General features: G+C 43.0%; 1 protein-coding gene across 4 annotated transcripts in view; it reads left to right on the top strand.

Annotated features, from left to right (window-relative positions):
• KIAA2012 (KIAA2012 ortholog) overlaps positions 1-16,888 on the top strand; it is a 126,401-nt gene extending 109,513 nt beyond the window's left edge. For 2 of the 4 annotated variants that reach the window (XM_005904252.3, XM_070388090.1), the window contains 7 exons: positions 697-862; positions 6,476-6,590; positions 8,741-9,078; positions 11,366-11,568; positions 12,548-12,720; positions 13,432-13,651; positions 15,547-16,888. In XM_005904252.3, coding sequence (XP_005904314.2) covers positions 697-862; positions 6,476-6,590; positions 8,741-9,078; positions 11,366-11,568; positions 12,548-12,720; positions 13,432-13,651; positions 15,547-15,685 — 1,354 coding nt within the window. In that variant the 3' untranslated portion in view covers positions 15,686-16,888. Of the gene's footprint in view, positions 1-696; positions 863-6,475; positions 6,591-8,740; positions 9,079-11,365; positions 11,569-12,547; positions 12,728-13,431; positions 13,652-15,546 lie in introns of those variants that run through there. The other 2 variants (XM_070388099.1, XM_070388108.1) reach the window with 2 other exon arrangements.
• The last annotated feature ends 706 nt before the right edge of the window (positions 16,889-17,594 follow it).

Below are 17,594 nucleotides of genomic sequence, written 5' to 3'. Positions count from 1 at the left end.
CCATAGTACTAGATATGATGGTCATCTGAATTAAATTCACCCATTCCCGTCCATTTTAGTTCACTGAGTCCTAAGATGTCCATGATCAGTCTTACCATCTGCTGCTTGACCACGTCCAGTTTACCTTGATTCACAGACCTAACATTCCAGGCTTCTATGCAATATTGTCCTTTACAACACTAGACACATCCACAGCTTAGGACTGTTCCTGCTTTGGCCCGGCTGCTTCATTCTTTCTGGAGCTATTAGTAATTGCCCTCTGCTATCCCCCAAAGCATATGGGAGGAGGTCTTATCTTGGTGTCATATCTTTTGCCTTTTCAAACTGTTCATGAGGTTCTCTAGGCAAGAATACTGGAGTGGGTTGCCATTTCCTCCTCCTGTGGACCACATTTTGTCAGAAGCTCCACTATGACTGCTCTGTCTTTGGTGGCCCTGCATGGCATGGCTCATAGCTTCATTGAGTTATGCTGGCCCCTTCGCCACGACAAGGCTGTGATCCAGTTTCAGGTGAACAGCAAAGTGATTCAATTATACATAACTTTTTTTTTTCTGGTTCTTTTCCATTGTAGGCTATAACAAGGTATCGTCTAGAGTTCCCTGTTCTATACAGCAAATTCTCTTGTTTATTCTACATATAGTGGTGTGTACACCAGAGTTTTTTAGTTTGGTTCTGCTGTTTTACTTTTTTCCAAAGGAGCAAAGATTATAATGTACACCATCGGCACAGAGGACTTTCAGGACATGGGCCTGACTCACCAGAAGGGCTGGATCCTATAGACACATCTTTTCTTCCAAGAGGAAAAGAAGGGAAGACTGAGCCAAGGCTGTTCAACCAGAAGACATCAAACAACATCAGTAACGTGAGTGTAAACACCTAGGTAGGCGCTTGGTCCAAAACCCCACCTGGAAGGTGCTCCCATCACAGTTGCCATGTCCAGTTGTATAGACTGCTTACTAGACAAGGCCAACTGCAAAGGGGGCAGTGAGAGCTCAAATCCACTCTGTGGTTCACTCACTATGCCCTGCATCCCAGTAATGGGTTGCATCTTTCTGAAGCAGGGGGTACCCTTTTCTAATTTCTACAAAGGTACTAGAAGGAAGCTTAGTTTTCCTACACTTTCATATCATTTCCGACATCAAATGTGTGAAGGCTTTTCCCACATCAACCAATTCTTCAGCTCTCTGGAGACCAACCAGGTGACCTACAATTCTACTCTGACGCTAACTACCAGGAATTAGCACAGACCCCACAGGTTAAGGGCTCAGTCCCACATGCCTGTTCCACTTCAGCCACCAAGTCTCAGGTCGTCACCTGTACTTCTGATCAAAAAGCTATAAATAGGGGGTTCCTACAACCCATCCTCAGTTTCAGTAATTTGCTAGAATAGCTCAGGAAACATTTACTTACTACTACTGATTTATTACAAAAGATATTTTAAAGGATACAGTAAGTCCCCTACATTCAAATGAGTTTAAGAGCATGTTCATAAGTTCAATTTGTTCATTAAGTCCAATAAAGTTAGCCTAGGTACCCAGCTACCACAGTCAGCTATATAGTACTATACTGCAATAGGTTTGTAATACTTTTCACACAAATAAAGTAAAGTGAAGTCGCTCAGTTGTGTCCGATTCTTTGCAACCCCATGGACTGTAGCCTACCAGGCTGCTCAGTCCATGGAATTTTCCAGGCAAGAGTACTGGAGTGGGTTGCCATTTCCTTCTCCAGGAGATCTCCCCAACCCAGGGATCAAACCCAGATCTCCTGCACTGCAGGCAGACACTTTACCATCTGAGCCACCAGGGAAGCCCTTTCACACAAATAATTCATAACAAATACAGAAACAAAACATTTTTATTCTTCCCTAAAATTGGCCGGCAGTGCTTGAGACCTGGGTTCAATCCCTGGGTCAGGAAGATCCCCTGGAGAAGGGAATGACAACCCACTCCAGTATTCTTCCCTGGAGAATCCCAAGGACAGAGAGGAGCCTGGCGGGCTACAGTCCATGGTGTCCCAAAGAGTCAGACACAACTGAGCGACTAACACTTGAAAAGTAGAGTAGAACAGTGCTGGCGTACAAGGGCTGGCATTGGGTGAACATCCTGGTCTTGCAGTAAAGATACTGTACTACTCTATCAAATTGTAAAGTACACAAAAGCACAACCACTTGAAGAGGACGCATGCATGTGACAATGTACACCAGACACGTGAACTAACGTGATTGGACATGCAAATGCATGTCCACATCTTTGGAAGTTCACAACTTGAAGGTTCATATGCAGGGGACTCACTGTCCACGTGAACAGCGAGGAAGAGACACACAGGGCAAGGCCCTGACGGGTCCCAAGCACAGGTGCTCCTGTCCCCTTGGAGTTTGGGATGTGCCACCCTCCTATCACATAGATGTGTTCACCAGCCCTGGAGCAGTCTGAACACATTTGGTTAGAGCTTTTATGGGGGCTTTGTTACACAAGCAGAATTGATTAAGTCACTGGCAAATGGTGATTAATGCAACTTCTAACCCTTCTCCCCTCCTCTAAGGTAGTGGGAGGGGCAGGGGGCTGAAAAGTCCAATGTTCTGATCACGTGATTGGTTCTCCTGGTAACCAGTGCCCCTTTTTAGGGGCTTTCCAAAATAATGGTATTAACATAATCTCAGGTGCTGTTGAAAGGGGCTTGTTAATGAATAACAAAAGACAATCCTTTCATGTTTATGCTCCAGAAGTTACAGGCATGTCTCTCATTTTATTGTGCTTCACTTTATTGGCTTCACAGATAATGTGATTTTACATATTGAAAGTTCAAGCAAGTCTATCAGCACCATTTTTTCGAACAGCATTTGCTCATTTCATGTCTCTGTGTCACATTTTGATAATCTCGAAACATTTCAAGCTTTTTCATTATTATTGTATTTGTTTTGGTGATGTGCTCAGTTCAGTTCAGTCGTGTCCAACTCTTTGCGACCCCATGGACTGCATGCAGCACGCCAGGCCTCCCTGTCCATCACCAACTCTTGGGGCTTGCTCATACTCATGTACATCGAGTCACTGATGCCATCCAACTATTTCACCCTCTGTCATCCCATTCTCCTTCTGCCTTCAATCTTTCCCAGCATCACAGTCTTTTCCAATGAGTCAGTTCTTCGTAACAGGTGGCCAAAGAATTGAAGCTTCAGCTTCAGCATCAGTCCTTCCAATGATATTCAGGACTGATTTCCTTTAGGATGGACTGGTTGGATCTCCTTGCAGTTCAAGGGACTCTCAAGAGTCTTCTCTAACACCACAGTTCAAAAGCATCAATCCTTTGGCGCTCAGCTTTCTTTATGGTCCAACTCTCACATCCATATATGACTACCGGAAAAACCATAGCTTTGACTAAACAGACCTTTGTTGGCAAAGCAATGTCTCTACTTTTCAATATGCTGTCTAGGTTGGTCATAGCTTTTCTTCCAAGGAGCAAGTGTCTTTTAATTTCATGGCTGCAGTCACCATCTGCAGTGATTCTGGAACCCCAAAAAAATAAAGTCAGCCACTGTCTCCACTGTTTCCCCATCTATTTGCCATTAAGTGATGGGACTGGATGCCATGATCTCAGTTTTATGAATGTTGAGTTTTAAGCCAAATTTTTCACTCTCCTCTTTCACTTTCATCAAGAAGCTCTTTAGTTCTTCATTTTCTGCCATAAGGGTGGTATCATCTGTGTATCTGTTACTGATATTGATGCTAAAGTGTGATCAGTAAGTGGTATTTGATGTTACCATTGTAATTGTTTTGGGGTATCATGAACCATACCCATATGAGATGGTCAATTTAATCAATAAATGTGTGTGTTCTGACTGCTCCACCAACCAGCCGTTCCCTCTGTTCCTTTCCTCAAGCCTCTCCCCCACCCCCATTCCCCGAGACACGACAACATTGAAATCAGGCCAGTTGATAACCCTGCAGGAGCCTCTAAGTGTTCATGTAAAAGGAAACGTCTCCTGTGTCTCACAACAGCGAACAACAACTCATGTTTCTCAATTTATATCAAAAGCTAGAAATGGTTAATGAGGAAGCCACGTGGAAAGCTGAGAGGGGCCAAAAAGCTTGGCCTCTTGCACCAAATGGTTAGCTAAGTTGTGACTGCAAAGGAAAAGTTCTTGAAGGAAATTAAAAGTGCTACTCCAGTGAATACATGAATGGTAAGAAAATAAAACGGGCTTATTGCTGATATGGAGAAGGTTTAAGTGGTCTGGATGGAAGATCAAACCAACCACAACATTCTCATAAGCCAAAGCCTAAACCAGAGCAAGGTCTTAACTTTCTTCAATTCTGTGAAGGCTCAGAGAGGTGAAGAAGCTGCAGAAGATGAATTTGAAGTGAGCAAATGTTGGTTCATAAGGTTTAAGGCATGAAGGTGAAGCCGCAAGTTATCCAGAAGCTCTAAGATAATGAAGGTGGCTACTCTAAACAACAGATCTTCAATGTTGATGAACAGCCTTATGTTGAAAGAAGATGCCATCTTGGACTTTCAGAGCTGGAGACACATCAATGCCTGGCATCAAAGCTTCAAAGGACAGGCTGACATCATGTTAGGGGCTAATGCAGCTTGTGACTTGAAGTTGAAGCCCGTGCTCATTTACCATTCCAAAAATCCTAGGGCCCTTAAGATTTATGCTAAATCTATTCTGCCTGTGTTCTGTATGTAGAACAACAAAGCCTGGATGACAGCTTATCTGTTAGCAACGTGTTTTACTGAGTATTTTAAGCCCACTGAGACCTACTGCTCAAAAAAAAAAAAAGATCCCTTTCAAAATATTACTGCTCGTTGACAATCAGCTAGGCCAGCCAAGAGCTCTAATGGAGATGGACAAAATTAGGGTTGTTTTCATGCCTGCTAACACAACATTCTGCAGCCCACATATCAAGGAGTCATTTTGACTTTCAATTCTTATTTTTTAACAAATACACTTCTTAAGACTATAGCTGCCACAGTTAGTGATTCCTTGGATGGATCTGGGTAAAGTCAATTGAGAACCTTCTGAAAAGTATTCACCATCCTAGATGCCATTAAGAACATTTGTGGGGAATTCCCTGGTTGTTCAGTGGCTAGGACTTAACACTTTTACTGCTGCAGCCCAGGTTCAATCCTTGGTAGGGGACCTAAGATCCCACATGCCTTGTGACACGGCAAAAAAAGAAAAAAAGAGATTACAATTTGTTGAAGGCTCAGATAATAGTTAACAGTTTTTTTGCAATATAGCATTTTCAAATTCAGGTATGCGCACTGTTTTTTTAGACATAATGCTACTGCACACTTTAATAGACTACATAAGTAAACATAATTTTCATATGCCCTGAGAAACAAAATATTCATGTGATGTGCTTTATTTCCCATATTCACACTGTTGGGGTGGTCTACAACCAAACCCACACTATCTCTGAGGTACGTTTGTGCAAGGGTTTTAGGAGCTCTGTGTCAGAGGCTAGGTTCAAAGACCAAACATATATTTCTTATTTTGTCACAATATTATAGGTACTAAGGGGGGTAGTCATGGCCTGACTGTGCCATCCCGTTAGAAAGAAACACTATATTGTCCCAATCCTTGGGGAAAGGTGAAAACTGACATAGCCATGGTCATATGCTTGAAGTTTCCCAAAAGCTAGCAAATGATGCAACAGTGAATACAGCTGGCTTTGATTTAAACTAGTTAATCATTAATTGTGGCGATAGCAATCTGTCAAAGGTGAAAACTGCTTCACTTTGATCCAGCTCTTGTAGATGATGGTTTAGCATCAAAAAAGGGGACAGGATTTCCCTGGTGATCCAGTGGTTAAGAATCCTCCTGCCAATGCAGGGGACATGGGTTGGATCCCAGTTCAGGAAGATCCCCCATGTCACAGGGCAACTAAGTCCGAGCACTGCAACTACTGAAGCCTGCACTCTGAAGCCCAGCTCTGCAACCAGAGAAGCCACCCACGAGAAGCCCACTCTCTGCAACTAGAGAAACGCCTTTGCAGCAAAAAGACCCAGCACAGCCAAAAAGATATAACTAAATAAAAAAAAATTTTTGTAATTATTTAAAAAGGGGGGGCAGATCATCAAGCACGTTCTATTTCTCTTTTCTTCTATGAAATTATACCTGAAATTATATCAAAGGCTGAATCTTAGGATCTCCCCTCTGGCTCCACACTCTCTGTCTAATTCATTTGCTTCATCTGGAACCCATATAAATTCCATTCTAAGCCATTCTGTCTTGTTCAACATAATCTCCCTTTTCTTCTGTTTTCTATTTTTATTTGTTGGCTATTGGGATCTTAGTTCCCTGACCAGGTATTAAAAGTGCTGAAGTCACTTTCAAAGTGAAAGTGACTATTGAAAGTCCAGTCCTAACCACTGGACTGCCAGGGAATTCCCAAAATAATCTCCTTTTGATTTTTTTTTTTCCCTTGCTTTCTACTTTAAAATGTTCCCTTTCCTTAATTTTCCCCTTTAGGAGATGGAATTGATTGAAAAAGCCAAGAGCAGGAAAAGGGCCAAGACAGATAAGTCCAAGGCACCCAAGAGGGAGAAAGAAGGAAAACTTCGTGAGGAAGCAGAGGCTGCTGTTGGTAAGAGTCCATCTGGGAGAAGACACCTAATGGGAGCCAGAAGGTGTCACGGAGAATCAGCATGGATCCTATGGGACAAACTGTCTATGCTGAGTCTCCTTGATGACCACAGCTAAGATGGTGTTGCGCCCTTACTTCATGTCAGTATCTTGGGAGACAGGGATAGAGGAAACTGGGGGACCTGGAGGCCTGTAATTAACAAGAAAGGAAATTACAAAAATAATACCAACACCTACTAAATGAACACGCAGTGTATTAGTGATAGCTTATGGCGAACGATGTCAGATTCTTGATCTCCAAAGAAGACTTAGCTTTGGGACCAGGCTTGATCACTCAAAGGGACAAAGAAAGCTTCTGACATAGACATCAGAAGGAGGGTGGAGAGTGCCCCACTCGCTAGTCTTAGGAAGGGAATTATATACTTTTTAAATTAGTTATTACAATAAATCAAACGAATGTCTCAAGGTTGTAAAGATCTTACTAGACCCACTCCCATAATATACATTTTAAGATAACAAGATTAGTCAGAAGGTTTTTCAGGAAGGAGAAACATGTCCTCAAGCAGGATACATTATTGTTATATAGTCCTTACTAAGGAATGTAGAAAAAAACATTTGTCATTTCCTCCTCAAGAATTCCAGGCCCCTATCTCCTCCTTGAGAGCCCCAGACCCTTTTTCCTCCTCAGGGACCCCAGACTTCTTATCAACCTGCCTAGGAATTGACTCTCATTAGGAGCTCTGCATTTATGATGTCATGAAATCCCCACATATCCTTAAAGCAAGCACCATTATTATATCATGTGGAGAGGCTGGCTGATTTGAGTAACACTGAACAGTAAAAAGTGGTGGACCCAGGGTCTGAACATGCCATTTGATTCCAAACTCATGCCTTTCAAACCCTGCCTCTATGAATAATAAACAAGTCACAAGCTGAGAATTGGGCCATGAGAGCATTTGGGAGGGAGAAGTTTGCAGCATGCTCTGAATGGTTACTCCAGCTACCATTTTTCCTCTTGGTTCATTGTGTTGCACCTCACTGGGAATTCAGGTGCCTATGCTTCTGAGGACCTTCTTTCTCTTTAAATTAACTTTTATTGGAGTGTAGTTGATTTACAATGTTGTGTTCTGAGGACTTTCTTTAACCTGAAACCTACACTCATTCCTTCCTGGCCATGTGAAGACCCTCAAAACAAATCAAAGGCCGTAGCAACAAATGACACTGCATAGCCAGCCTCCTGGGCCAGATTTTTTTTTTTAATTGAAGTGTAGTTGACTTACAATGTTGTGCCAATCTCTGCTCTACAGCAAAGTGACCCGTTTATACAATATAGACATTTTTAATATTCTTTTCCATTATGGTTTATCACAGGATATTGAATATAGTCCCCTGTGCTATATAGTGGGGCTCTGTTGCTTATCCAGATCTATTTTTGAGGTCTGCTTTTTAAAGTCTTGCTGCATTTACATTGCTGTAGCCTGTAACTTGGTAGCATTGGCAGGACTGGAAAAAGAAATACTTGTGGCCCCCAGTGGTGAATTGAGAAAGAAGCCCTAGAGTATGGAAGGCTCAAACTGTGCCAGGTTACAAAGTTGCAACCTCAAGCTAGACTCTTGAGGCATGATTTTCCAGCTGTGCCTATAGGTCTTCTTCCCTCCAGAGAGCCTTGTCCCCACCATAGGTCAGGGTGAATCAGAACTCTTTTAGTAGCAAGACTGCTGATTACAGTTGAGGCAGGTTCTCAAAGGGTGGTCTATGGGCTGTGCTGTGCTAAGTCGCTTTAGTTGTGTCTGACTCTTTGTGACCCTATGGACTGTAGCCGGCCAGACCCCACTGTCCATGGGATTTGGGTTGCCATGCCCTCCTCCAAGGGATCTTCCTGACCCAGGGATTCAGCCCACATCTCTTATGTCTCCTGCATTGGCAGGCGGGTTCTTTACCACTAGCACCACCTGGGTCTATGGACTACCCTTCTCAAAATCTTTGGAGTGATAGCTAAAATGCAGATTCCTACAAAATCAGACTCTAAGGGCGGGCTCAGGTATCTGCACACAGATGATCCCATTGCACATGGGAGTTTTAAAGTCACTGAAAAGGATACAGAGATCATGTTTATTAGCTATGCCTCTATCCCCAATTGTTCCCTCCTAGGAAAGTCAAAGGAATCAAAAGCTGAAAAGAAATCACAGCTAATTTCCAAAGGGAAAAAAACAGGAGCCAAAGGGAAAAGGACACGGAAGGAGGGGAATCTGGAAACAGCTGCGGAGCTGAGTGGGCCTGATGGCATTAACTCTAAGGAAACCAAAGACCGCTCAGGTGGAGGTTTCTTCCGCTCAGGCTCTGGTGTAGAGGACCCTTGGGTCTCTTCCAAAGTTGAAGCTCCTGAGAGCCAAGTTTCTATAGATGGAAGGTCATCACCCACCCAGACTGCAGCTGTCCCTGGAAACATGGAACCTGAAGAAGAGAGAAGCCACGAGGACCCTTCCAAGGTAGGCTTCAATATTCTCACTCTGGCCAAAGGGATCTCTGTCCTCACTGGTACAACTGCAGAGGTGGAGAAAACTTCCCCGGATTATATTAAACTGCCTAATTTTATTGATTTTACTTTGTTTTTTCTGACCCTTTAAGATGCCAGATCTGATAAAAGACACTAGGGTGGCAAAGTCCCTCTGAAATGAGACATTCTGTGAGGCTCCCGAACTGCCAGGCCATGTACCCACCCCTCATGAGCAGAAAGGTGGCACAGCACTAGTCTGTGAGAAGTACAGGCCTCACAGTTAAAAGGAAAGGTGAATTCAGGCCTCAGAGCCAAGCACATATTCTTGACTAAGCCAGGAGTTTATGCACGGCTTGCCTCCCCAACACTGTAGAAATTCCTCCATCCCCAATCTGCTTTACTGTGGCACAAAGCTGGGCCACAGGCAACTTACACACACACATCTATCTGCCTTTTCTTTGAACACTGCAAGCATACCCACAGCTAAACCACTACGGTTAAACTCACAGAAGTTACATGCAAACAGGAACAATTCTGCTGAATTTCATTTAATCTCTACAGCCACACTCGTGACCCAGGTACGATGCACCCCATTTCATACACCTACAAGCTAAGATTAAAAGGGTTAGATGTTTGCTGCCAGAAGTTGGGCAACCATCAAGTGGCAGAGTCAAGACTTAGATCTTTTGACTCCAAAAGAGCTCCAGAGCTCTTGCACTATTTTTAATTATTATGTATTTATTTTATAGCCCCTGGTCTTCCAAAAAGGATTTCAGGAAGCTTTTTCCTTTCTGGTTCTCAGTTCTCCCAGCTGCCAAGGCTACAGCATTCTACTCTATATAGCAGATGAAAATTTTAAGCTGTGGGCAGAACTTCTCTGAGCCTGCTGTAGACTCAGAATTTCTAGATTTATTGTCAGTACACAGTACTGCACTGCCTCTGCAAAGGCTAAATAAGATAAGGAAGTACCCACCCCATACTGGATACACAGAGCTGCCATGGGACAGTGGCCATCCAGTGTTCCCCTCAGAGGCATACTTCTGACTGAGGAGGAGGCATCAGGAAGAACAAGAAATCTAAGACACTCTTCACAGAAACTGAGAGAACGTTTCATTGGAAAAGTGGATTTGCATAAGATTAAATAGGAGTCTGACACATCTACACCTAGGACTGCCCCTAAAGGAGCCTTTAGCTCGAACCTGTGGTTCTGACCCCTGGCTTCACACTAGCATCACTGCAAGACGTTTTTTAAAACCACCAAGAAAAATAATATATTTTTAAGTAGGTGGTTGGGGTGGAGGAGAAGTTTCCTGGCAGTCCAGTGGTTAGGACTCTGTGCTTCTACTGCCAGCCAGGTTCAATCCCTGGTCAGGGAACTAAGATCCCACAAGCCTTGCTGAGTAGCAAAAAAAAAAAAAATTTTTTTAATTAAAATTTAAAAACCTGCCAAGGCCTCCCACCTAAGTATTCTTATTTAATTGGTCCGGGTGGGGCTTTGGCCTCAAGTAATCTTTAAAAGCTCCTTGGGTGATTATTAGACACATATAGCAGACATGGTCAGAGAAGGCAATGGCAACCCACTCCAGTACTCTTGCGTAGAACATCCCATGGATGGAGGAGCCTCGTAGGCTGTCATTTAGTGACTTAGCAGCAGCAGCAGCAGCAGCAGCAGACATGGTAGCTCAGCTGGTAAAGAATCTCCTGGGTCAGGAAGATACCCTGGAGAAGGGATAGGCTACCCACTCCAGTTTTCTTGAGCTTCCCTGGAGGCTCAGATGGTAAAGAATCCACCTGCAATGTGGGAGATCTAGGTTTGATCCCTGGGTTGAGAAGATCCCTTGGAGGAGGGCATGGCAACCTACTCCACTATTCTTGCCTGGAGAATTCCATGGCCAGAGGAGCCTGGTAGGCTACAGTCTATGGGGTCGCAAAGAGTCTGGCGACTAAGCGACTAAGCAACTATGCACAGCACAGCAGGCATTATGTTGGCACTTTCACTGTTTGAGTTAATTCTGGTAATAGCCAGCCAAGAGGAAGACAGTTTAGACGAATTAAGTTGTTACCCTTGAATTCTGAAGCAAGTAAGAGAGAGACTTGGATCCAGGTCAGTCAGAGCCCAGAGCCCGAGCCAGTGGTAGCAGAGTTTGTACAACTGTGGTCAGAGTGTGGAAACCACCTTATCTCTGATTAGAGGCCATGTGGTGGGGGTGGAGGAGGGCGCACTGCCAAGATGAGGTCACCAGTGATCACTGCTCACAGACAACACTCTGGCTCCTCAGGCCTTCCTCGTCAAGAGGGAACAAGAGAAGGCTTCCCGGGACAGGCTTCGAGCAGAGCGGGCTGAGATGAGACGGCTGGAGGTGGAGAGGAAGAGAAGGGAGCAGGAGGAGCAGAGGCGGCTCCAGCAGGAGCAGCTGGAGAGGGCAGAGAGGATGAAGGAGGAACTGGAGCTGGAGCAGCAGCGCCGCGTGGAGGAAATCCGGTGGGTGCAGAGGTCGTGGCCACGGCTGTGACAGGAAGCTGAAGACAAGTGGGGCTGACTTCCTCTGGGGGTACATTGGCTCTGAGGCTCATCGTTGTTGTGTTCAGTCGTTTAGTCATGTCTGACTCTGCGACCCCATGGACTGCAGCACTGCTAGGCTTCCCTTCACCACCTCCCAGAGCTTGCTTAAACTCATGTCCATTGAGCCAGTGATGCCATCCAACCATCTCGTCCTCTGAGGTCCCCTTCTCCTTCTGCCTTCAATCTTTCCCAGCATCCAGGTCTTTTCCAATGAGTCCACTCTTTGCATCACATGGCCAACGTATTGGCGCTTCAGCTTCGGCATCAGTCTTTCCAATGATATTCAGGGTTGATTTCCTTTAGGATTGACTAGTTTGATCTCCTTGCTGTTCAAGGGACTCTTTAAAAGAGTCTTCTCCAGAGGCTCATGCCCTAAAGGGAAATGGCATGTCTCATTTTATCCTCAGTTATCCCAGGAACAGTCTGGACCAAAGATAGATAAGGTGTCTTAAACCGTTAGGGTTACTCCAGACAGATGTTGGTGGATCTTCCTGGGAAGGCTTTGAGATCCGTTCCAGCAAACATTTGTTATGCCTCTTGCCACACTGTCTGCATTTTGCAAGGCCCTTCCATAAGCTTCTGGGCTCATTTAATCTTCCCAACTACCCTGTGAAACAGGAACTTCAAAATCCATTTGATAAGAATGGAAAATGAGGATCTGGGAACTGAAGGCCGGGTCCCAGAGCACAGAGCTGTCGAAACTTTCAGGCTTCTAGTTTCAGTCCTATTGTGTTCTGGCTTCTGCTGTTCAGTCAGGCTTCCCTTGGAAAAGGAGTCTCTGCATGAGATGCTGTTTGTGAACTACAGCCTGCAAAGCCTCCACCAGAGATAGAGCTTGTCCTGTAAGGACACTGCAGTGTTTCTGCCATCTCCCTTACCTGTTTATGGGTTTTCTCAGCTTGAGGAAACAGAGACTTGAGGAAGAACGACAGCGGCAGGAGGAGGAGGAGAGAAGGCAGTGGCTCCAGTTGCAAATGGCCCAGGAGAGAGCTCGGCAGCAACAGGAGGAGTTCCGGAGGAAATGTCAGGAGCTGCAGAGAAAGAAGCAGCAGGAGGAAGCTGAGAGGGCTGGTGAGAGGTGCTCCACTCTCTGCAACTCCCTCTATCTGGGACAGAAATATTTTTATCCCCCTGTGGGTGTTCATTTGATTCTCCCCAGAGTTATTCCTATCCTAGGTCTCAGTGTGAAGCACTCTAAATGGGTAAGCCGATTTTTTTTTCAAAGTGATTAGTAGGTGTGACTCTAGTGAGCTGAGATAGAAGTTCAAAATAAGAAAGACTTGTTTGTAGCAATGACTCTTGTGGTCCCAGTCATCTCCTGGAGTGGCACCCAGCCCCTTGCATTGCCCTTCCAGCATTGCTCAGAAGCTGCCTAAATTGGAGACACAGCTCTCCTCCTTGCCTGCTTCCCTAGCAGATGGAAACAAACACCTGGATGGCTGCTGGGCAGCCTTTCAGGTGATGTATGGATTTTCTGTAGCCTCATATTTGAGGAATAGGAAAGTGCTTCAGCAGATGATGCCCCTGTAGAGTGGTCAGACCAGCTGAGTAAGCACCAAGGTTCTCCAGACCCTGCCCTGCACTGCACACAGTAGGTACTTGATAAAGGACTCTTAAGTTAGTAAATGAACACAGGGTAATACCCACAGAAGATCTGGCAACCAGCTGTCAGGTAAACCATGGAACATCTCATTGGGAGTCCCTGGGAATCAGACTTGAGAGTCAGATCAGAGAGTTGTTTTCTTGAATAATGCTGAGCTTACCTGTTCTTCTGTTCTGCAGAGGCAGAAAAGCAAAGGCTGAAGGAGTTGGAAATGCAGCTAGCAGAAGAGCAAAAGCACCTGATGGAAATGGCTGAAGAAGAACGGCTGGAGTACCAGCGGCGGAAACAGGAAGCAGAAGAGAAGACTCGGCGGGAAGCAGAGGACAGATGGCAGAAGGAAAAGGAAGCGGCAAGGTTGGCTCAGGAGGAAGCCATGAAACAAGCCCAGGATCAAGCCAGGTATTTGACATTTGAACAACAGTTGCAAGAGTGGGATTGTTCAAGGACTTGACTGCCTGCTTCTAGTACTAGCTTTGAGCTGCCTTTGGACACGTGAAGTTTTCCCACTTCCATAGCATGGTTTGGAAGAACTAAAAAATAGAGATTCTCCTGCTGCAAAGGTGATAGAATTTTTTGATGGCTTAAAGAACTGACATTGAAGCTAGATGGGGTTTAGAGATCATCTAGCTCAGCCCTCTGCTTCACAGATGAGAAAAGCAAGTCCGAGACAGAAGGACCCTGATCAGGGCTATCAGTGAACTAGGAGTAGCACCAAGACTAGACCAAAGACTCCACCCCCACCCCTGATTCTGAAACACTGCCTTTCTCAGTATGTATTTACTGGGTACCTGTTATGTGCCAAACATTGTTCTGGACACTGGGAACTCAGGATTAAGAAAGACAGACATCTCTTCTCCCATAGCATTTACATTCTAGGGATGGGGGTGGGGAGACAGACTCTAAACAAAGGTTTTTTAAGTTGGCAATAAATGTTATTCAAAAAATTTTTTAAAAGAGATAGGATTGCGGGAGGTTTAGTTTAGACAGGTTGGCCAGGGCAAAACCTTAGCAGAGGCGATATATAAGGGTGGGACCTGAATGACGAGTTAGTCACATAAACATGTAGATGAAAAATATCCCAGGAGGTAAACAGCAAGTGCAAAAAAAAAGTTCAAAGAAAAGAATGAGGCTGGCATGGCCAAAGAATAAAAGAAAAGTTAGCATGGCTGTAATGAAGTGAACAAGACACAAAGAATACTTGTAGATAAGGTCAAAGATAGACCTTTTTAGTAGAAATAGCTCAGAATCAGCCATCGGGGCCAGCAGCATTTCCCCCTTTATTATCTTACAATGATTATTACACCTTTCTGATAATAGAGTCTCTTTAGTAATGTGCTTTCAATTGACTCCTTAAAAACCAGGTCCTCCATAGTGGCTATTATCATAAATTTCCCCTCCTTAGTGAAAGCAACAAAGTCATCCTTGTTTAGAACCATCACAACTGAAGCGTGAAGAAGTCCGGCAAAGAAAACCATGTGATTCCAATCTTAACTGTAAACAATTTACCCCTTGAAATTTATTTTCTACAACTTAAGCTGAATCTAAGCTAATAAATACCCTTCAGGGGACAAGAAAAAAAAAAAGGAAGCCAGAATAACTCTATTTCAGGGTTTTCCACCTTACCTTGAGTTGTTCTCCTGGATGTTCCTCAGCTGTTATGGGAATTACAAAATAGATTAAGGGAAGTCTTGATTCAGTTTCAAAGTTGTATTCCACGTATCACAACAGTAGGACTGGGTTCATAAGTATTGAAACCAAAAGCAAAGCTGAGTTGCAATTTTCACAAAGAAAACTGGCCAGAAATACAAGGGGAAGTTGAGCTATTGTGCAACGCTAATCCAAGTTGCTTTGAAGAAACATCTTCACCTCCACCAAGAATAATTAAAGGGGTATGTGAAGGGTGTGAAAGAGCCTCATTCTAGCAAGTGTTAGAACTTAATGCCAGCTGGCTTGATTTCATCTTCGCTTGTGTGACATTGGCCCAGGTATACTTTAACTTCTCTGGCCTGTTTCTTCATCCCTAAGACAAGAGAGTCCCTTCATGAATACAGATTTAAGAACTATTATACCCTTCCTTTTAACCTTTCTAGTAGGAAGATCATGATCCTTGAAACCTCATATGTAAAGTTACTGAATGAAGACAGTATGACCTTCCACTAAAATGCAAGTCAGTAACCACAAATCTAATGATGATTACTGAAATTCTTAGTGAAAATTATTCAACTAGCTTATAAAGACAATTTTCTAGGATGCTTTATCAAGTGTTGTGATCATGGGTGTGAATTGTTTCTTAGGCAAAAAGATGCTTTGAAGAAACATCTTCATTTCCACCAAGAACTCCATAAGGAAGCCAGTGGCCTACAGTGGACACACAACATTTCCAGACCATGGGTCTACTCTTACTTCCACTTCCTACAAATACCAAGACCTTAAGACTAGAAGAAAACTAAAAAGTTGGAAGATGGTGATGGAAAAAGAGAACCTTCCTTCTATAATGAAGTTCCATACTGAGCTCCATTAGTTCCATTTCATCTGGTTCACCTCACTGTACAGCTAACTTCACTCTAGGATCTCCATCCACACCACTGTCCAGTAAATAGCCACATGTAGCTATATAAACATAAAACATTCAGTTCTCCAGTCACACTAGTCACATTTCAAGTAATCAGTAACTGAATGTGGCTACTGGCTACAATATTGGACAACAGATACAGAACATTTTCATCACAGAAAGTTACACTGGACAACACTGTACTCTTGAGCCCTGAAAATTAACCAGCCTTGAGGTTTTGCTCCGAACTATGCCTTGAAAAACCAGCCACTAGCATGATTTCCCCGTTTTAAAAATCACACTGACTCTATCAAGAGTCTTGATTAGATAATTTATCTTTAACATCTCTTTAATAACAGTAAGTAAAAAAAATAATAATAAGTATCTACTACAGAATGATCATTAAAGAGGATGAAGAACCTTTAAGATACATAAGATACATAAAAAGATGTTACAGCAAGCAGTATCTGAAGCAAAATTTTCCCACAAATTTCCTTTGGCCCCACTCTATACTTCAGTCTGCATTTAAAAACTTAATACTTGCAGATGATTCCCTGGAAATCTCACACTAATGCTTATAAGGTGCTTTCTACAGGAGCTGCACTTCCACAAACCAGAAGTCAAGCTCTGTGTTTGTACTGCTGTGTTACTGGACTTGCTTAAATGTGATGCTTCAACTCCTTGCTTTATGTAACATAGAAATAAAATGCCCCAAACACTGGCTATTGTAGTGAATATATCACAGTCTTTCTCAAACTTGTTGACCCTACTTGCACATTATTCAATTGATTCAATAATACTTAGATGAGAAAGGAGCATCTCAAATAACTCAACCAAGAGAAGAAAGAACACTCAAGGAAAACATCCTGGTGGGGAAATTACCATTCCTGATTTTATTTTCTCTCTTCTTTTACAAATTTCAAAAGTTGCAGTCAAGCACCAGGTAGAGTGGCTACACTAAAATGTTATTCGAGGTGCCTTCCAAATCTTATCGATATTCTATTAAACTGTTGCTGTTAAAGGCCTATTTTATCAGCACTACTAACCAGATAAGCACATTTTTCAGTTAACCATAGCAGAATGCACAGCATTTAGAAGAATCCAATAAACTAAAATCAAGTATCCCCCATAGCTAAGCTCCACTACCTAAATGCCAAGTCTTCAGACATGCAAACAAAGCTGATACCAAACTACATATATGCGCATTCTGGATAGCTCAAATAGCCTATCAGTTTTCTCAGGCCTGACAGAAATATGCAACTCAATGAGGACTTTCTGGAAATGGGCCTTATTTCTATGTACTATTTAACACAATGGTCTAAAAGTTCTAATTTACCTAGACTATATATGTACAATACAAATAATTTTTCAGGTATGGTCAAAATAAGATTTATAAGACAAGCCAATTATTTTTCAACAGGAAATTTGAGAGGGTATTCAAACTATAATAGTTTGCATTAGAGATAGGTTTTATTTGCTCTTCTCAAGTAGCTAGATGACATTCTACTTGGAATAATACAAAATTGGATTACATATGTGCATATATATTCTGAATTCTGTGATTCATTAAGGAGTTAAAAGAAAAAGTTAAGCCCTCTAATTAAGGAACTAATTTAGTATTTTAATTTTACAGTTGAAAAGATGATATAAAGAAATAAAATATAAACAACCTTAACTACAGAGAACATTTTGAAAATTGTTAAGGGAAAAACTGAAATTATCAATATCAATTAAGAATTTCTGGCGTGCCCATTTATTCAACATATTGGGTAACTGTATCATATAAATGCA

Source organism: Bos mutus, chromosome 2 (genome assembly GCF_027580195.1).
Source record: "Bos mutus isolate GX-2022 chromosome 2, NWIPB_WYAK_1.1, whole genome shotgun sequence".
In the NCBI taxonomy this organism is placed as follows: domain Eukaryota; kingdom Metazoa; phylum Chordata; class Mammalia; order Artiodactyla; family Bovidae; genus Bos; species Bos mutus.
The sequence above is the reverse complement of the archived record's forward strand: the minus strand, read 5'-3'. Positions and strand labels throughout refer to the sequence as shown.